Source organism: Parus major, chromosome 5 (assembly GCF_001522545.3).
Source record: "Parus major isolate Abel chromosome 5, Parus_major1.1, whole genome shotgun sequence".
Taxonomy (NCBI): domain Eukaryota; kingdom Metazoa; phylum Chordata; class Aves; order Passeriformes; family Paridae; genus Parus; species Parus major.
In genome coordinates this window covers 39,277,983-39,299,705 of record NC_031774.1, presented here as the reverse complement: position 1 = coordinate 39,299,705, position 21,723 = coordinate 39,277,983, and the positions used below count along the sequence as shown (strand labels likewise).

Below are 21,723 nucleotides of genomic sequence, written 5' to 3'. Positions count from 1 at the left end.
AGAACCATCTGATGGAACCATGGGATGGCATCATGAATCATAGAATGACAGAAGTTTGAACTGAATGGGATCTTTAAAGGCCATCTAGTTTCAACCCCCTACCACGCACAGGGATTCCTTGCACTAGACCAGGTTGCTCAGAGCCCTATCCAACCTGGGCATGAAGACTTCCAGGTATGGGGCATTCATCACTTTCTGGGCAACCTGTTTGAGTGCCTCACCTTCTTCATTTTGAAAAGTTCTTATATACAATCCAAATCCTCTTTCAGTTTATAACTGTTGCTCCTTCTCCTATCACCACAAGCCCTGGTGAAATGTCCTTTTCAAGGTTACCCAGAGACCTTTAGGTACTGGAAAGTGTTCTGAGATCCCCCCAGAACCTCCTCCCGGCTGAACAGTCCCAGCTCTCGCTGCCTTTTCTCATAGGAGAGGTGCTCCAGACGCCTGCCCGTTGCTGCTGCGGACCCGCTCCGAGAGCTGCGCTCAGTGCTCGGGGCGCTCTCCCAAGCCGCGGGGCAGAGCGGCCGCTCCGTGCCCGAGCGAGAGCGGGTCCGGCCCCGTCCGGCCGCCCTGCCCTGCCCTGCCCGGCCCGGCCCGGCCGCTCCCGCGGCGCCTCCTGCCGGCGTTCCCGGCTCCCGCCGCCTCCGCCCGCCCGCCGAGCGCACGGCGGCTCTGCCCGGGTCGGGGCCGGGCCGGGTGAGGAGCCACGAGAGCTCAGGGAGAGGGACCGGCCGCTCCTGCCCGGTGCCCGGTGCCCGCGCACTGCCGCATCCCGCCCGGCTCCTGCGCGCCTGGCTCCGGACACCTCGTGTGCGGGTTGGGGTGAGCGCGGGGAGCCTCAGGCTGGAGCAGTAGCGAGCGAGACCAGAGCTGTGTGCCAGTGGCGACTGCCGTACTCAGGGCTCCTGCGCCCAGGGCCAGCAACTGCGGCTCTACAACCAGCTACAGCTATCCATGGGAGGGATCCATGTGTGCGTGTGCCCAGCAGGAGGAGGGATGCAGCCCGAAGGTTGGCTGGACCGGGGACGTGGGGCTGGCAACAGCCCCACAACTACCAGGCTACCGGCTCCAGCACCACCGCACCAAGCCCTATCCCAGAAGTACGAAATCCCTTCAGCTCTGCTCCAGTAGTGGTCCACAGTGCACCTAAGACAGGATGGGGTGGTGTGGGATGTCCAGGAGGTGGCTTCCTAGCCCTTTGAGAAGTGCCAGTTGACTCTTCCGAGCAAATCCACATTGCCAGTCCGTGCATGAAGTGGATCCCAGTGCAAGGACACTGCCACAGCACAGGTAGAACCATTGCATTTTAAGTTTGGGAGCATGTTCTTGCACTGGCAACAGAAGGCTGTGCCTGGCATGTGCCCTCTGCTCCTGCCCAGGAGCTGTCACTGTAATGCACAAGCCTGGCCAGTGGACCATCTGTCCCAAAGCAAAATTTTTAATTCTGAGAAGATTGGAGCTGGGTTTTGAGAGGACAGATGCTACCGGAGTCAAGAACATCAAATAGCCTGTCCCCTACAGGAATCAGGTGGGGTTTGCAGTATAGCACACTGCACGGAGATGGAACCTTTTCCATTCAACAGTCAGAACCTGTGGCATAAAGGGGAAAAGGGCCCAAACCCTTTGCTTTAACTTTATTGTGCTACAGCCCAAACAAGTCACCTGAAAAAGAAATGCCCTAAACTTTGAGTGTCAAATGCCTTGGTGCTGACTGGAATACAGTAGAAGGCTGTTTGGGTGACAGAATCAGGGAGTGGCTTGGATTAGGAAGGACCCTAAAGATAATCTCCTTCCAACCCCTGGGCAGCTAGGATTCAGTTCCAATCCTTGGCTGGAATAGCTGAGCATTAAACTGATGTAGATATATCACTCTTCTGCTTCTACCTTTGCTAGCTGCTTCTAGTATGCTGGGTTTCAAAGGGGACCTTTTATCTTCCAAGCCAGCTGTTTCCACAGAAGAAATTTTTACTGCAGTAAAAAACTGCCTCACCTGCACCCACAGCACTGCCAGTGCTGCTGGAAGCCATGTAGCAGGGGAGTGAGAGGTCACCAGGTGAGCAAAAAGTCCACGATGACTGTGGACAAGATGCCCGGATCATCTGGTATCCACAGGGAGCTCCCACTGACCACCAAAGAGGGAATTTATTACCACATACACTTTGCAGAAGGAAATAAAGAGAAAATAAAAGGAGGCCCAGGACATACTCTGCAACCTTTCAGCAGAGTTTGATGAAAGGCAGAGGTATCACGTTTTTCAAAGAATGAAGATTGGCTCTTGACAGCAGCAGAGGAATGGGTCAGATCTGAGCCATGAACTCCCCGGTCTGGGCAGAAGGAAGCACAAAGGCACATAAAGGGATCACCAAGATAAGGACATTGTGATAGCCCCCTTATCTCTTTCTCATCCCTGAAATGAGTTCAAACTGCTGTATTTGGGACTGAAACACAAAGGACCAGTTAAGGATGACATGGTCTCCCTCTGCCTTTCCAAGTGGCAAGCTCTGCCTGCCTATCCTCTTTGGTGCAGCATTGAGCTACTTCTTGCTTGCAGTCAGAGCTGCCTCCACTGTTCCCAGCTTCCTAGGGTGAATTCTCCTTGCCCACAGCTGCTAACACAACCACCAAAACCAGCTCTGGGATCTGCTCCACTGTGCCACTCAGCCAGGAACACACCTGGCCTGTTCAGCCCTACAGATGCTGCCACAGTGCTGCTGAGCCAAAGAGAGCTACAGGAGGACAGCATACACAAAGGTAACATTTACTGAGAGATACAGAACTGAGTATTATGAAGGACATACATGGATGGAGAGGGTAGCGACACCACTGCAGAGGGCAGCTTGGACCCCTTTCCCAGCATGCCAGGAAAGGAGCTGGATGCTACCAGACAAGTAACACAATGGAGATAACTGTGGTGTATGTGTTTGTAACAAACAGACCATTATAACATACATTTCTATGAGATCACATCTAGTGATTATATAAATCCATATAGAGATCACTGTATAAAAACTTTGTAAAAAATACTTTAAAAAAGTGTAAAAATGTGCATTCAAAAGCACGGCCGACACGGACAGCTGGGCTGTAAACATTATACTGAGTGTGCTTGTGGGGGGCGCCTGCGCCACCGAGCCCCGACAGGCCTGCCCACCAGATGGGGCTGCATCAAGTGTTTGTGGTTCTTGGGTTTGGGTTTCCCTCCGGAGCGTGTGCCAGGAGCAGCGGCAGCCTCTGGGCAGGGTGCTGGTGGGCACTGCACAGCTGCCACTCCTCAGCCTGCAGCCCCTGCTACCCATGGGCTGCGTGCCCTTTGCAGGACACACGGTGGCTTTGTGGGTCCCAGGGCTGAGAGCAGGCTGAAGGGCTGTGATGAGTATCACAGGGAGGTTGCCCTCACTGGCACCACCAGCCCTGGTCCCAGGTTCAGCCTCAGAGTACATGGTTGGCAGGCTCCTGATCTTCTCTGTTCCCATGTTTGGTCCATAGTTCCCAAGGAAGCCCACTGGGTCCTGGCTGCACCAGGCCTGGGTGCACAGTTCTTCATACAGTACATACATTAGAGACCCTGGAAGACCCTGTTGCCACTGTCTCCTCCTCCTGGCCCTGTGCCACCTTCACTTCTTCTCTAGCTGCTCCAGCAGTGGGTTGGCTTCGCTTTCAGGCGTCTTGATGCTGTCTGTCCGCACGATGCAAGTGGGACGGTGCCGGTTCAGCATCAGGATGAGCTGCTGCCTCTCCTGTTTCAGCTCTTCTATCTGGGCCTTCAGCTCAGCATTCATGAGCTCTAGACGCTCAGACTCCTAGCAGGACAGGAACACAACCGCATGTGACTTTATCTAGCAGGACAAGATACAAGAAACATTTTGGCCAACATGCCACCTCTGCTCAGTGCTGTCCCACAGCCCCTACTGCCTTGTGCTACTTAGTGCCATCACACAGAAACACACAGCCACCACCTGGGACAGGTCTCTGCAGCACCCCAGCAAAAACTGCCTGCCTGGCTGCTTTCCGTGGTCTGGTAAGGTGTTTGGGAACAAACCCATGTTTAAGTTTTCACCCAAGCCCATCTGTAAGGATCTGCCCTTGTGAAGTGACTCCTTGTCTCATGCTGTGTCATCTGCCCATGTCTCACCACTGTTTTCAGAAAAACAGCAAGGTGCTGTGACAGTTTTTCTGCCTTGGGGTTAGAGGTGGAGTGGGCATCTGGCCTGTGAGTGGGAAAATCTTTAGGACTTTGGTCAAGGGGCCAACACACTGCCAGCCCCTGTCCTGTGCCACATTCATATGGGTGTTCCTGCTCCAGCACCGAGGCAGAGGCAATATCATTCCTCTTTCTCCACAAGCCCAGAGCCAACCTCCAGCCCTCTCCAGCCCTGGTACTGGGTAAGCTCTGCCTGGGCATGTACATGGCCACCACCTCCACAGCCTCATGAAAAGCAGGGGCTGTATTTTCCCAGATAAAGGCACTGGAGCAAGGGGAGGCAGAGGGGCAGTTCAGAAGGCAATGTTGCCTGCAGCTGGAGCACTGTTCTAGTGAGGTCCCTGCTGTGCCCTGGGACAGACTGGGGCACCCACCCGCTGCAGGAACTCTGTCCTCTCCTTCTTCTTGTTCCGACATCGTGCTGCTGCTACTTTGTTTTTCTCCCGGCGCCTTTTCCTCCTCTCTTCTTCCTCATCCAGCTACAAAAAGACAGAGAAACCCAGGTCAGAGCCAGCAGGTGTGGGCTGGGGCAGGAGGAAAGGGTGAGCAGGTGGTCACGGGCCACCAGTAACATGACTTAATCCCATGTGTGTGTGTGCCACTGCTACAGGCTCTACCTCCACTTTGTGGGAACACAGAGATGGAGACCTGTACCCACAGCTGAGGACATGGCTGGTAGGGGACAGACAACCCTTCACAGGGCTGCCCCTTCCTGAGAGAGGGAAGAGAGAGAATAGAGCCCCCTCCCAGGAACACGGGTGGTTTCTCACACAGACATCTACAGGCTCAGCTCTGTGAGCACAGACATTGAAAGCATCACTCACAAAGCCAAGAACAAGAGGCAGAAAAACCTGAAAGATACTGCAGTTGGGTCTGCCCCTTTCCAGTACCTGGGACTGTCTGAGTCACAGGGCCACCAAGGTGGGGATAGATCCTGCATCCCCTGTAAGGAGGCAGGATACAGCAGTACCTGCACTGTTCACCATGACTCAATTCTCTGTGCTCTTTAACTCAAACCACAGGCCAGGCCAATAGGCCCTATGGGTTAGAAACCCATAATCAAAGTATTTATTGATATATGCTGCAAAGCCTGTGTAAATGGCCTATGGCATGCCTACATCCAAGAATCCAAACCAGCTCCTTCAAGAAAAAATCTGAGTGCTGGAAAGCCCTGTGAAGTCAGGTTATACTTTGTAGAATGGATAGAGAAGAAAAGGTCCCCAGTGCCTTCATCCACATTTGGCCTGGGTCTCTGAAATTTGAGGTTGTCAGACTGAACTGCCTCATTTGTATTGAGTGATACCTGGTGGCCACAAGATCACCCCACATGTAGACACACCAGTGGTGTCTGATAGTAATGAAGGCTGCAGGTGCCATCATCCACAGTGGACCATGCACAGAGCTAACAGTCATCAAGTCCAAAACCCACTAATCAAAATATCCCAGTGTGATGCACAGGGACTGAATGAAACGTGGACTCAACAAAGGTAGGGTGAAGGGGTGCCTTAAGTAAGCCACATGTCCAATACACAGCACACAGCCTGCTAGAGAAAGCAGTGTTTGAGCTTTATAGCACTAACGCTTTTGCATCTTTTCTACCTTATTTTGCAAGCATTATACCAAAGTTGCTGTTTTAGCTGGGGCTAAAATATTAAGCAAAGCCAGCACAAGCTATTCACAGACTTCCATAATGCCAGGCTGCCACCATTCCTTTGCCAAGGCAGTGTCATGGGGCACCAGCGTACCACACTTGGAAGAGCTAGGATGGGAGCTGCACTAATACCCCCAAGTCCAGTTAGAAATGGACAGCTCACACTGCACCCACATAACTTAGATGTGACAGGTTAGCAGAAGTAATCTGGAAGGCATTCACTCTACATTCCACTGCCAGGTCTTATAAAATTTCCTGACAGAAATTAAGAGGAGGTGGACATCAGGGTAGATACAATTCCCCTCTGCACATTTACTACTCATCTACCCCAAGACAGCTTCTTGGCCTTTTAGTTCAAGGATTACTAGGAGGGTGCAGAGAGGTAATGTGCACACAGCTCCAAAGCTCAAAAAACACCCCCAAACTTGGCTTCAAAAGTACATCTTGGGGTGGAACAGCAACTGGAAGAGCAACCAGCAATTGCACCAGCCCTGGGAACTGCCTGACATTTCCATGCCCCACTAGTGCACTCAACTAGAATTACAGAATAAATGACCTGTCTCTGACCCTGCCTCCACTCCACAGAGGGCCCAGCAAAGATCTGTATCCTTTAGATGGAGTACAGATGCCCAAGGAAGTGGCTCAACACAGACAGAAGCAGCTTGAACTCTTGGCTCTGCTTTTTGACCACAGCTCCTGTAGCTTCATAGAAATATAGAAAGATTTGGAGAGATATTAAAGATCACCTAGTTCCAACCCCACTGCCACAGGCAGGGACACCTTCCAGTAGAGCAGTTGCTGAAAGCCCCATCCAGCCTGGTCTTGAACATTTCCAGATATGAGGAATCCACAAATTCTCAGGGCAGAGTTCTCCTTCTAAAGAAAGAAAGTTTCCCCATCTGCTTTTCCTTGATTTCAGTTCAAAAAGGTGACATGGCCCTGGTGTTGAGGATTAGGATGTTATTCAGAGGCACATGAAACAATGATGATGTATCACCCAATAGCATGTCCCAGCAGTTGATCTCCAGGGGATCCCTGTGGGTAGAAGGTCTGGGGATGCCTCCTGAACTGCTTCAGTCAGCAGCCTCAGAGACCAAGGTGATCATCTGCCTGAGGGGGAGGGCTCAGTCCCAGAGGGACCACCCCAGGTGGGATTCAATGGTGGAGGAACCCAGCAGCATCTGTCTACACCTGTCCAAGAGGAGAGCAGCTTTCCCAGTGGGGCTGTCCATCACCCTGCAGAGAAGCTGGCACCAAACAGCCCTGGGTGGGTTTTGTGTGTGCCCCCAGGCACAAACACCCCAATGCCAGGAGATGCTGGTGCCCCCAGCAGAGCAGAGACAGCTGCTTTGCCCAGGCTCATGGCAAGCAGCCTGTCCTCCCAGCACCACAGAGTGGCATGTCAGCACCCAGCATTCCTGGGCTCCAGCGCCCTGCACGAGGAAAGCAGCTGCAGGCTGCATTGCAAAACTGTGCGTGGGCAGTTTCTTGGCTACTCATGGGATAAGCAGCTACTGCTTCAGCTCCCTCAGGCTTTTGCTGCAAAGCCTTGCCAAGGGCAGCTCCATTTGCTGTCTTCAACTCCTCAGCTTCACAGGCCATGCAGGGGAGGAACCAGCTGCATGGAAGCTGTGCAGGGGCTGTCAGTGGGTTTTCTCTTATCTTTCCTCCACATGGTGCCATTACAGCTAGCTCAGAGGACACTCAGCAATTCTAGTACCTGTTGTGGGGCAGAACTGCCCTGTCCCTGTTACACAGATGCCAGTTACATCATATACCCATCCATGCCCACAAAAAGCAAAAGCAGCAGTTGCAGGGCCAGCTCAGAGGTGCCTGAGATGCCCCAGGAAAGAAGTTGGACCTGGGAAGACAGCATTGCCACAGAGTTACCCTCCTTCTTCCCCAACCCATGGAGCAAGGCAGGTACTGCAGACCATTTGCTGCATTAATACTCAGGCCAAGAACTTGGAACAGAATTTGGCTTCAGCTGCAAATCTGTGACTGCTTTGCCCATAGAGGAATGGAAGCCATTAGCATTCCCCAGAGCCTTGTGATGGCCTCCCACAGTATCCTATCCTCAGTTCTTCCCATTGCAGAGCTGCCCAGTCCTTCCCAGGCAACCTCCAGACTGCACAAGCTGACTGGACACTCTCTTGGGCACAGAGCTCCTGTGCAAGATGATCAGATGGACTACATCATACCAGTTCTACCCACAGGAGTCCACCTCAAATGGCTGAAGGGAAAGAACAAGGATGCTCTGCACAGGTGGGCCTGGCTACTGCTGAGCTTCTCCCAAAAAATTTGGATATATCAAGTGCCAGCATCATTTGGAGAGCAGGTTGCTCCCTGGAATTCCTATCTTACTCCCTTCAGCTCACAGCTCATCACAGGCAGCTTTTCACATCATCTAGCACATCCTTGCTCACACTTCCAGAGAACACAGCCCAGCAGCATCTGTCTACACCTGTCCAAGAGGAGAGCAGCTCTCCCAGTGGGGCTGTCCATCAACACAGAGAACACAACCCCATCCTCATACAGCATCATCTGAGGTAACCTCACACAGAGCAAATGCTCTGTTCAGAGGGCTGTCTATTGGACCTTCTAAGAGCAGCTAGCACCCTCCCCAACGTGGGACCTCTGTAACAGTGGGTTCCCAGCTCCATCTGCAGGCAGTAGGAGGTGCAAACACTCACCACCAGTTCAGCCAGAGTCAAAGACTGGACAACCAACACGTGGGACAGCCACATAAGGAAAACACTGTCCAAGCATCTCCCTAGTCCCTTCAGCCTGCTTCTGACATGGCAGCCTGTAGTACCAAGCAGAAACCACCCAACTTCCCCATCCCAGGAAACTCGAGGTGAAGCCAGGGCCCACCCCAAGCAATGGCTCCCAGCTAGCAGCACCTGTGGCACAGGCTGAGTCACTGCTCCACACTGCTTGTTCACATACCCCTTCCCCACTGGAGAGGCAACACCAATGCCAGAAGCACCAAAGGCTTGTTGACATGAGTGACAGGTTGTGTGACTTCTACTCTGTGTGTGCCCCAACCTAGGGATTGGCTGCACCAGACCTCACTCCACATGCAGGGTTTAAGTTCAGATGGCTGCCAATTGTTGCATTGGACCAGTCAGGTCTGGGACTCTGAGGCTACCACTGCCAGTCAAGGACAGAAAATCAGGCAGGGAGAAAAGGCAGCTAGTGGAGCAGCTGCCAACATGCATGCACATCACCAAGCAGGGAGCTTATAAAACATGCTGCTGGCCACCCTGTTACGACAGCCAAGCACGGGCAGGAGGGAAACCCAGGCAAGTGCAGACAACAGCTCTGCGGGGCCACCTGCAGCCAGCAGCCCCCAATACTCACCTCGCTTTTGACAGGCTGGGGTCTCTTCCCAAGCTTCACCTCCAGGAACTGGAGCGGCGAGATCATGGCCCCGATGTTGCGGATGTCAGCGCACTTCAGCTCCTCGGCGGTCAGGGCCGTGCCAGGCAGTCCTGTCAAGGGGCCGAGCCCAGGCAGCGCGCCAGCCGTCAGCGACGGGTCGGGGATCTGCCCTGGCATCATAGCAGGGGAAACAGCTTCCTAGGCTGGAGGGGGACAGAGATCCCATTACAACCCAACTACAGGGCCTCATGACACAGCACAAGACAGACTCATGCTACAGTCCCATCACCTACAGGGCTATGAATCAAGGAAGGCAGACATTCTCCCCCAGGAAGAGCAAAGGCAGAGAATAAGCAAAATCTGTACGACAGAAACCAAAATGTATGAATCCTGACAGGAAGAATAGGCTACTGGGATGTAGATCAGGAAGGGAAGAGACCTGAGAGGAGAAGCACCAGAAGAACAGGAGCTGCTTGCAAATGACAGTGATGTGATCCCATGGACACGTTCTTCTAGAGTGTCTTCAGCAGATTAAGGTTTGCTTTTAATTGAGTTTTGATTAATTATTGTGTGGATTATTAGTACAAAAAGAAAATGGCACAAAGAGGACCATAATAGGCCTAGGCTGGATTTCTTCTGGGCAAGCTCAACCACTGGTCAGGGCTGGGACACAGCAAAGAAAGACCATGCATTAAATTACGAGGAAAAAAACCGCCACAAACATCTCTCAGCACAGACATGAGGAAACAAAGGCTGGAGGGGAAGGGAAATAGTGGAAGGTTCAAAAAGGTTCAAAAGTCTTCTATCATGAAAGAAAAAAGTGAAAATAGGATCAGGGCAACCTTCAGCAAGTCACTTATAGGGAGGAGAAAGGGAGTTCCCAATAAGTACAAAGAACAAGCAGCAAAGAAGTAATAAAATTAAACCTAGAATAGGAAGTCCATAGAGCTGGAGCTGTTACATTAGTCCAAAAGCCATGGGAGCAGATGGATGTTGGCTGCAATGCAGGTACACCCCTGCTGTTTAACTGGCCTGGGACACTCACAAGTTACCTATTTTACAACATTTAGAGTCAACATCTGTCCACACAGCAGCCATTTGCCACTCTTCTTCAACTCAACCACATGTCCCAGCATGTGTGCACTGTCCTTGTTCTGCCCATCCAGAGAAGTCCCAGCACACTGTAGGAGCCTCCAGGTATCCACCCCATTCTGCCCTTGTGGAGGAGGCACCAACACAGCAGGGATAAAGACCAGCCATGTCAAAACAGAAACAGACTAAAGGAGTGGACCCAAAATCTCAGTGTGTAGCTTCCTGCAACCACAACAGCCAGTCACAAGGCAGGATTCAACAAACATTAAGGGGAACTCATGGAGGCTCTCGCAGCACCAAGTGTCAGAGAAAGGAGGAACATTAAATGAGGGATAACATGCAGTTGCCCTGCTCTTTCCAAAGCATCCACCCTCATCTGCTGATAAGGGTGGTACAGACATTTGGCCCAGGCAGTAGAGTCATGCAGACACATGCACACACACCTAGCCAAGCCAGCTGCCACAGCTGCTCATCCTGGGGTGACAAATCTGTGTCAGTACCAGGCTGAAAACTCGAGTAAAACAGCATGTGAGATAGAACTGCTGGATCACAGAATCACGGAACAGTTGAGGCTGGGAGGGATCTCTGGAGATTGCCTGCTCCAGCTGCCTTGCTCAGGTAGTCAGTGGGAGCAGGCTGAACAGGATTAATCATGACAAACAGAAGTTAAGGATTTCTTGGCGCTGGCACATCTTTTTACCCAAGAGATTATTTAATGTATTTTTTAATGTGAAGGAACCAGAGATAAGCAGCAAAAGAGAAGAAACAACAGGCATAGAGGCTAGTTAAGGGCAAAGAGGCTAATGCAAGCTCCACAGCATCCAGCACGGGTGCTGTGCAAGCTGTATGGGTGTGACAGACAGAATGATTTGCAGCAGAAAGTGCTTACAAGCTGCAATGAGCTGTGAGCTGTCATACAGTCTAATCTGCCAATGAAGAGGTCCAGGTGTCAGCATGACATGTCCCCTGGCAGGGTTTGCTCAGCTGTGACCAAGAAGACTTGAGAAAGAGCAGGGAAAGCAGATGCAGCAAGATGCAGCAAGACAGAAAGAGGTGGCAAGCAAGAATCAAGCCCTCTGCTCCAGTCATCCTTTAGGAGACAACAAGGGAGAGAGCAAACCAGTGCTTGGCAGTGCTGGGAGCACTGCTGTGGGGAGAAGAAGCTGGGCAGGCAGGAGGTGATCTGCTTAAGGTCATTAAAGCCTGAAGAGAAGACTGGAAAGACAAGTCACTTCTCAAGAGAAGTGATACTACCTGATGAAATGAACTCCTGCCCATTTGGTGACAGAAATGAAAAATACTTGGTAATGATACTTGTCAGAAAAGACTGTAGGTCAACTCCTTGAGATTGCAAGGACCTAAACTGATGCAAAATATTCATTCTTCCACAGAGATCTCTAAACTAGAAAACTGTAATTCCACATCTGCAGTGGAATCTTGTACTGACATCTTGTACCAGAATCTGCACCAACATCTTGTAAGGTGTCCAAAGATGCCCAATGCAGTTGGGCTCTGAAGCTGCATGCTACCTCCCTCCTCCTTCCTTTCCGGCCTACACATGCTTCACCCACCCAGAAACAAGCACCATCACACCCTTAGGCTGCACTCCTAATTTTGCACTCCTAACATTGCACTGTAACTGCAATGAGGTCTCCCCTCAGTCTCCTCCAGGCTGAGCAGACCAAAGAGACCTCAGCCTTTCTTCATGCAGTCTTCCCTCCTTTCCTTCACCATCCTTGTGGCATTCCTTTGGATGCCCTCCAATGGTTTAATCTCTTTTCTCTATGGTGCTGCCCAAAACTGCTCACAGTATTCAAGGAGAGGCCACACATGTGGAGCAGAGCAGGACAATTCCCTCCCTTGACTGCTGGCAGTGCTGTGCTTAATTGTCATTTATCACGACATGCAGTCGACAGCACCCAAGCTAGACAGTCCAGGTCCTCAGGCAGACTGCAATTTATGAAATAAGGAGCAAGGAGAAATCCATTCTTCAGACTGTGGGACAACCTGACCACTCAGCACCCTCCTCCATGCACTCCTGAGCCTGGGACAGGTCCCTGGGGACAAGTAGCTAAAGGTTTGAGAGAACACTGTGTTAGCTCCAGCACATCTTCTCCTTCTGCATCTTTGATCTGGTAGCTTAATATGCCTTGAAATAGCCTCTGTACCAGTGTAACACACAACACAGGTCAGAGTGAAGGGGTTGGCCCAGTATCCAGTATGCTCTAACAATTTATCCTGGATCCAGGGACTGCAGTGCCAAAGCCCACATCACACCTGTATCATATAAACTAAATTTTAAGATGATCAAACCAAAGTGCCAGAAACCTTCTAGAAAACCATACACCTGCACATTAAAATGAGCTGAGGACTAGGTGGAAAGAGTGAAAAGTGTCTTCCACAAGCGAAAGCTTGCTCAAGGGTCAGAAAGCTCAGAACCACATTGAGAACTGCCAAGAGTCAAGTAGTTAGGCCTTGGAGAGGAATGCAACACCATTCCCAGCAGGGCTATAATCATGGAAATAAAAAGGAATGAGGAGAAGTGCCATCCCTCTCTGCAGAGCAGGGGTGCAGTAACAGATCATCCCCACAGTTCTTGAAGGCTCTCAGCCCTATGCACTGTCACTCCTGTTGATTGGAGGGACTCAGACTTGAACAAACTCCAAGTTTGTTCCACTCCTTTGCTTCCTAATGTAAGCACAACTTCCTTTTCATCCCAAGTCTCAGATACTTTCCTATTCTTTTCTGGTCAGTGTCAGAGTTGTACATTGATTATGTAAAAAAAAAACCCAGAATATGGAATTCTATTTAATACTTTGGTCTTCCTCCCAAAGCATGGCAGACATGGACATGCCTACTTATAGCTCCATCATATTTGTATCATATTCACATGGTTGGGCAGAACTTGAAAGTTCAGGATCTGAGTTTGACCTTTAAGTTGCAGCTCTTCAACAGCCACATCTTGCTGGATGGGGTGAATACAGCTGATGCCTTACCAATTTTTAATTCCTTTCTGGATATTCCCTTACAGCATTTGCCATTTCTAAGGCACATGAACCAACTCATCTCTCTATTCCTTCACTTTCTAACATGGTAATTTAGGTGGGATTCTTAATAGCTTTTTTTCTTTTCAGAACTGATTAATAACATAGTATTTTTCCCTCAGTCACAGGTGGTCTTTCAACATTTCCCTACATGAGCTTGGAAATGCTGTATCTTCAGTAAAACCTAGTTTTCTGCTGTCCTACATTTGAACCACACAATTTCTTTGTATGCATTGTATCAGGTATGCTTTTTCATGTACTGAAGCCAACAGCAACACAGCAAGGGGAAAGAGAATGTGCAGTCTTTCATATGACCACTGGATCAGCACGACACCAGTTTCTTGAGTTTACATTCACCATAACTCTACCTTCTGCACCAATACTATCCATCATTTTGTGCCATGACATCAAGATTATCCAGAGTGAATTAGGAGACAGAGAAAACTTTCTTACAACTTCAGTTCAATGATGAGTAGCTTATGCCATTCATTGCTCTGTTTAGCAACTATCTTTGCAATAAAAATCTGGTCAACATGTGATTTCATGGGTCAAAATTTAGTTTTTATTTCCTTAGCTTTGCCTCCACACTCCCTTATTCTGGTTAAAATGCTGTAACACAAGACTTGACCTCTTGCCGAAATGTCTGTAAACCCTCCTGATAATTGCAGCAACTTTTGCATCCTCGCTTCGGCACTGTTCTTCCTGTGGCTTCAGTCAACTCAGTTATTTTATCAGCAGTATCATACCCAGAAAGCTGACAGCAGTACAGCTTTCTTTGCTCACCTTGGTTTTGCTCCATCTTTCCCACCAGTTTCAAGCGTTTGTGTGCTTTGTTCCCCAATTACATCCTTATGGCCAGCAATCAGTGACACTGGTTAATTAAATATTTCTTAAAGGCAGCTCCCATTACTCTTAGTTTTTCTCCTATTGACAGAGTCTGTCATCTTCTGGAAACCACAGCCTAGAGGGAAGATGCTTTACCAAGTTATTTCTGTCCCATACAGTTGCTCAGTTTCCTCAGGGACCCTGTCTCCACATACCCTTCTATTCTTTCTCCTGCAGTTCTAATCTTCAAGTTCTTGGGCTTTTTTTTTTTTTTTTTTAAATGGGTTGGGTTTTTTTTTCCTCTTCCTATACTGATTTGGTTGCTGCTTTTTCAGGGGACTCTTTGTTTGGTTTTGGGTTTGTTTTTTTTAAGAAGCTGATGTTTGCACAGCAGTTACAGCATAAATCTAACGTGCGTAGGCATAATTCGTATAACCCAGTATCCCTGGGGGCTTGTACTCCAGTTGCTAGCCTGTATTCACACCCCTCCTGCCACCTCTTCACTGCTATTCTTACCCACAGACTAAAACTGGCACAGGAATGCCTACCTGTGTTGAAATCATACATTCAATTCCCTGTACATAGACTGCCTCACCATCCTATGCACCCCCCTTATCCACAGGCCCTGTTTGCTTCTTTATAAACCAAATGCAGTTGCTGCTGTTGCATCAAGATCATCATCCTGCAGAGACAACCATGACATACCAAAGCAGGCTCTGACAATTTAACTTGCCATTTCTGCCTTATCTCTGGTGTCAGCTTCCTTGGTGAGAGTGAGGGCTATCTGCAGCCTTATTTTCAGTTTTGCTGTCTATAATACAATCACAGTTTCTTACAACATAAGCTATTTCACATGTGCTGACATCTATAATGGTTGATTCAAGTACCCTTCTGATGCTCAGAGACCCAGTCTAGCATCTATTATTGTCAGCCAGCAGATTCTGACACTCTGTACCTACCTGTATGTTTCTCTTTTGCCCATGTTAAGCACTGCACTAAGGCATAGTCTGTCCTACCAACCCCTCTCCATGCTGCCTGCAGAATAAAGGCCATGCCTGCCTGGTATTCTCTCACCAGGCTCAGGCTGGGTGCCTGCCATTACCTGTCAGCTGCCACACATCAGAGCGCTGCTGAAGTCTGTAAGCCACCATACAAGCAATCTTTGATCTCTTCATCTGTGTAAGCACCTAGCACAATACTGCCATTTGTGTGTACTGTCTTGGAGCACCCAAGTCACTGTGACTGGCCTGTCATCTGCCCCTGGCCCACAGGAATAATAATTCTGCTTTGGAGATCAGAAGCAGTGCTACCAACTTCTAGTTCCTTAGATTCTACTCTGGCTTTATTGCCATTTAATTATTTTTTTTTTTTAGCTGCTGGCTATCAAGCTACCTCAGTCCATATGTCATGCATTGAATCTAGTTCATTCTGTGAGCAGAAGGATGATTTATATGAAAGCCCTTTCCTGACATACCCAACTTCTCATGCCCCAAGAATGTAACTTCCTAAACAAAGACAGGGCAGTTGGCTATCACTCCTTCTCTGAAGCTCTGAGACACTTGCTTTTTTCCATCTGGACTCTTCCGAGAAGACTGCAGAGTGCTGATGGTCTGAAGCCTACAGATCTTCCATTTCCACTTTGAGGTTCAGGCCCCAGTGGGGGAAGATGAAGGCAGAAAGACACCACCCCATATTCCCAGTGACACAAGTACTTTGCCATGCAATTAGAGCTTTCTTCTGCTGTCTAAAATACGATACTCTCCCACTACCACACAATTCTATCTGCTCTAGATGTATTAATTTTGAGTAGCACCTTTTATCTTCTGCCTAACTGCTTCTGCTCTGCACTGTTAAAAGCAGTAACTTCCAAGGCAAGTGCCAAGCACCACAGTGATCAGTGTCAGTTATTTACCAAACATCAGAACACAGCAGCAGACAAGCCCTTTGGGGGTAACCAGTCTTTTCAGATCCCCATGCAGTAGCTCTGGTAAACATGGACTTTAACAACAGCCATGGTGTGTTCAGTCATTCATTCAGTTGCTGAACCTGTTGATGCCAAGGAACCTACCACCTATAGCATACTGAAAAGCTGCAGTGACACTCACTGGGATAAAAAACGTGCATGCTCTCTCTTTACTAAGCACCTAACATTACTTAATGTTTTATGGCATCACAGAAATTCCTCCTTGTTTAAAGACCAGTTAAAGGCACATGGCCAAGTGCACAGAGGCTGAGCACGCCACCTCAGAATGCAGGACACTGTAGTACCTCACTACTCACTGTAGGACCTCCACACTCCATTTCCATCCCAGGAGGGACGGAAAGCTCCTACAATCAAGTTCTAGGTTTGCAGATCCAAAGATGCATCTGTGCCCTTCCCACAGACACTTGGAGCTGCCACTCCTGCTGTTCCTTTCCTCCCACAGGCAACCCCATGAGCTGGGAGAAGAGTTGCAGGGCTTGTGAATGCACATACATGTAACCTCCCACCCCCAGTTCACAGAGTGGGAGGCCACAGTGCTGAACAGAAGAAGGAGCTATGAAGAACTTTGCTCAGGAGGTGAAATTCTAAACCTACTTCATGAATGGGAACATTCTGGCTCAGTCCTGCACATCTAGCTGGCAGGAGGAACATCCGAGTCATTGACAGACAGAGGGCTGTGAAAAGCTTTCTAAAAACAGGAATGTGAGGAGCCCTGCTGCCCTCCCTCCTCCATCAGGGAAGCTCAAAGCTTCCTACACTGTGCACACTGGGCAGCCCAGAGCAGACAGCATCTCCTTGGCAGAAATGCCACTTTGCAATCCCTGGTCCAACCGAGTCTCACCATTAGGTCTCCACACCTGCTTGTCTAATACTTTGACTTCTCATCCCTCTTATGTGGAGGGCGTACTGGTTCTCCAATCCTCAGCTTTATAAATAATCTCCATTTGCTATTAGCAAAGCAGTCAGTTCACTGTCCTTTCTCCCTGAGCATTTTCCTCCATACCCTCACAGGGCAGCAAACAGCAGTTTAACTGCTCCCACCACTGCAATGCAGCGATTGACTTCCAAGCAACCTGTGACAGCAGGGTTTTGTACAGCACCTACCATAGCAAGGCTCCCCTACTGCAGTAGTTAATTGCAACAACTGCAAAAAAAATGCTATTAATTATCACAGTATTATTAAGATTGCAATTAATTATTTGAGGTTGAACCACCCACTGGACACTAGTACAGAGCAGGAAGGTAAAAGTTATCCTATTAGCACCTGAAGCAGCTCAAAGGGATTTGAGAAGGAAGGAATATCCTGGTCTGAGAAGACCTTGATGTCTGAGCTCCAGCCTAACAACTGACTTCTTGAAATTACCCAGGACCTTCCATAACCACATGTGGTCAGGGCTAGAATCTTCTTCAAGAAGACAATCCTGCTCCAGCACAAAGCTGTGCCCTTGGGGGCCAAGGATGGCCTCAGAGACGACAACCCCCACTCCCACTACAAAGTCCTTAAAATTATGCCCTGAATACCAGGGTCATCTGCAAAGACCTCTAATCCATATAAAGACCAGCTCTGGCTAGTTTGCAACAGCACTGCTCAGCTGGGAGGCCCATATGTGCCTTCAGCTCCCTGGCTGCATGTTAAAATAGCCTGCAATATTCGGATTGATACTCTGGACAGTCCAAGTAACTGAGAAATGCAGCCAAAGACAGATGACACCAGGTTTGCAGTGCCCCCTCCTTGCTGCACTGGCACTGCAGGACACACACACGCTGGCAAGGGGTCCCATGCCTCACCACGGCTCTGCCTCCCTTGCTCTTGGGGCCAGGCCCACCACGAACAGCCACTGCAGTGAAAAGAGCCTCTTACAGCTTCACATTCAAGACATTGCATGCTGCCAAGTACCTGGCCCAGGCAATGCAGCTGAAGTAGCAAACACTAGCACAGGGAAGGAGACCACAGAGCAGATGCTCAGTGCTGATTGTGCAGTTGGACACACTGCTCAGATGGACAGGGCAGGGGGAGGCAAGAGGTCTGAGGGAGTATTTACTCTTCCTTGGCAAGGAATGTAGCACAGAGACCTTTGCATCCTGTAAGGAGGGAAATACTCAGCTGAGAAGATGTAGGGAAAGAATCCATAGGCATCTCAACGAGGAAGCAGAGGCTATAACCTGCACACTAAGTCAGCAGATTTTGTTAATTCCCCAGACACCAGGGGCAAACAATTGCTGTATGACCCCGTAATGGTGCAGATGGCAGCTCCTGCACCCATACACTTATTCCCTAGACGACCACTGCAGCAGGTTTTTGCATTTTTAAATTACTAGGACTCATACCAAGAATCTGAACGCCAAAGACTGGCATTCACAGATGCCCTCACACAAGCTTTTACCAACAAATTCCCAGGGCAAACTCTGTCAAGAGCCTCCAGACAGAGTTTATAATGCAATTTTTCTCAAAACTAGCTTAAAATCCTGGTCTGAGCTGCAGAAGCATTTGCTTCTGCTGAGCTCTTGGAGCCCAAACACACACACACACACACACGCACGCACACACACACTCACAGTTTGGCAGTGGTTGTGTTCCAGGGCTGGTAATGCAAGCCATGGAGCAGGCTGCCAAGACAAGCAAGAGAACGAGCCAGGCCCCGTTTCATTGGCCACCATACGCTGCATATGGCCCTGAAGCAGCCAGCACAGTGTTCTCACCCTCCTTGAAGGCATAGGAGACCCTGTGTTTTCAAATACACCTCCACAGGGCCTTCATTAAAGGAAAATGGAAACATAATGTGGCTCTTGCTCCCCTGGTATTTCTCCCTTTCCCCCAATTTGCTCTCAAACCTATTTCCCTTCCATGGAAAAAAGAAAAGTGCCTCTTGGAGCAGAGCGTGCAAAAGAATGCAACTTCCATTCAACTCCATGCCTGACTGCTAAAGCGGACTTGGGACCGCGCGGTGGGGGCACCTCCAGGGCCCCTTTTCCTTTCCCCGGGCCTCCCGGGCTGGAGACACGGCTGGCGACAACCAGCCCGCCCGGGCCGGGCCGGCAGCCGCAGGGAGTCCGCGCCCCTCACCTGCGCGCCCAGGCGGCAGGTGAAGCGGAGGCAGGAGCTCCCGAAAGCGGGGGGAGGCCGCCCCCGGCACCCCGCAGCTCCTCCGTGCAGCAGCAGCCCAGAGCCAGGCACCCCCAGAGGCAGCCCCAGCCCCCGCGCATCGCCGGGTGCGGGGGTAGCAGCCCTTCTCTGAGCCGCCCGTGCGGCTGTGCTCGTATCCTAGAGGGTCTCCCCGCATCTCCGCGGTGCGCCCGACCGCCGGGACAGCAGCCCCGTGCCCGCTGCCGCGGGATGCCGGGATACTCCTCCGGGCGCCCCGCAGCCCGGCCCCCGTCGCCGCTGTCCGCCACCCCCGCGGAGCCCCGCGCCGCCGCCCGCCCCCTGCCGCAATCCCGGCCCGCCCGGCACGTCCCCCGCCCGCGCCCACACCCACCGTGCAGGGCGACCGGGCTGCCGGGGTGCCCGCGGGGCCCGGCCGTAGGGGCCGGACGTGGGCTGCAGGCTCAGCCCCGCCGCCTCCGCCGCTGCCCCGACCCCCGGGCCCCGCCGGGTGCCGATGTCGGTGCCGGCCGCCGCCGGGGCGCCTCGGCCCGCCACCGCCCGCCGCCCCGGTGCGCGCCTCCCGCAGGCTGTGGCAGGCGGCGGGGGGGGTTGCATCAGCCCCGGTTATATAGCGGCCCCTGGGCTGCGGGGAGGGGTCGGGAATGCGGAACCGGCCGGGCTGCCAGCGCCACACGTCAGGGAGGGCGGGGGAGCGGGGCCGCGGGGCGGGGAGCGCCGCGCAGGGGTGGGACCAGCCGGGGCACCCCGACATCCCGCGCCTCGGCATCCCGCACCCCACAGCCCGGCATCCCCACACCTCATGGCGCGGCATCTCCGCATCCTGCTCTCCGGGACTCCGCACCCGCCACCCCTCGGCAACCCTCTGCCCTCGCAGCCGGCATTCCCGGCACGCTCCGGCACCTCTTGACCCCTCCGCGCCCGGGCACCTCGCTCCACCGGTCGGGTGCGCGTCTTCCCCGCGCTCCGATTTGCCCCCATCCACACACTCTGTGCCCCCCTCCACGTCGCTCTCGTTCCCCGGTGTACGCCAGGACACCGTCCCGGGCAGTCCCGGCGACGCGGCCCGGTGCCGCCACAGCCGTGCCCGAGCTAGCCCGATTTGTGCGGAGCCTCCCCTCCTCGGTCCTGAGCCTGGGAAGAATGAGGCAAAGCACCAGAGAGAAGATCCAGTGCTCCCCAGCATCAAGCCCACCTCACGCAAGGTAGCAAAGGCACAGCAGCAGGGAGGGCTGCAGGATCGCTCCACTGTCCCCTGAGAGGCAAGAACCTTCTCATCTCCTCCTCCCCCCAGCCTGGCCTACTCATGCCCCACACAACGCTATCTCCCTCATACAAGGGCCAAGGGCTGTCAGCCCCTGCTCCCCCACTCCCTTGACTGGCCTGGAGAGTAACCAGGAGGAAGCAGAGAGGTCCAAGGCTCCTCTTCACAGCTGTTTTGTTTTCTTATCATCAGTAGGACATCAGGGAGGGACATTGCCTGAAGCACAGGTACACTCACGGTGCCCAGTGTTCTAGCACCTCGATGTCAGACAGGGATCATGAAGAAGGTGACAGGCTGGGGCCTTCCTGATAACTGATTTGTGTTTTTTTCTTTCCTCTTTCTCTATAACACTGGCCTCTTCACAGCTGCATCAGCCCAACTGTTCTGGGGAAGCAAAGCTTTGCACAACAGGAGGACCACGCTAGACCTGCCCTCCAGGACCACCTGGATTCTCCAGGGCTGTTGCTCCTAAAGCATTTTCCTTTGGAAAGACAACATTCTAAGAGTAGCTAGCAAAACCACCGGGCTGAACAGCACTTCCCAGCTAAGTGACAGTGCCACCTCCCTGACCCACCTAACACCACAGAGAGGCACCATCCACCCTGCCTTGTTTTCCTTCCCCTGACTTTTCAGTCATTGTTTATTTTCAGCATTCACCAATTTAATTTCTTTTCACAACTGAGGATTCACACTATTTATCATCTACAAGGTCTTGCCATCAGCACTTCCAGCCATGTTCTCTTCATCTGTACCTCAGCAAGAGAAAGAGAATTCATTTGGAGAGATCTGGGACTGAGCAGGAATATGGGATCAGAAATGCTGTGTTCAATATAGGATATAACCTGCCCAAGTTGTCCTACAGAAATAGGTAACATCTTGGCTTGGCAGGACACTGCACACGTATCTTCATTACTAATCTTCTCATGCTGTTGTTCTTTTGTTTGTTTTGTTTTCAGAGAGGCAGAATATTTTTTATACACTTTTGCATACAATCCCAAAATTTCCTTAATCTTGGCACCTCATCTTGGGGGGAAAGGAGAAATGTCAGCTAAGATATAGTTTTTCCATATGCATTTCTTCCTGTATCAGATAGGACAGACTTTTCTATTGCCTTAAGCTGCTGGTATCCCAATGGGGTTGACAAACAATATCTCTCTCTCTGGCAAATCAGACAAGTT

The 21,723-nt window shown here is 51.1% G+C and overlaps 1 protein-coding gene across 1 annotated transcript; it reads right to left on the bottom strand.

Annotated features, from left to right (window-relative positions):
- Window positions 1–1,598: 1,598 nt before the first annotated feature.
- On the bottom strand, window positions 1,599–19,761 carry JDP2 (Jun dimerization protein 2). The gene is made up of 4 exons (XM_015631585.3): window positions 19,655–19,761; window positions 9,213–9,436; window positions 4,573–4,677; window positions 1,599–3,797 (listed from the first exon to the last, which is right to left on the bottom strand). The coding sequence occupies exons 2-4, from the start codon at window positions 9,411–9,413 to the stop codon at window positions 3,612–3,614; spliced, it is 492 nt and encodes a 163-aa protein (XP_015487071.1). The 5' UTR covers window positions 9,414–9,436; window positions 19,655–19,761; the 3' UTR covers window positions 1,599–3,611.
- Between the last annotated feature and the right edge of the window lie 1,962 nt (window positions 19,762–21,723).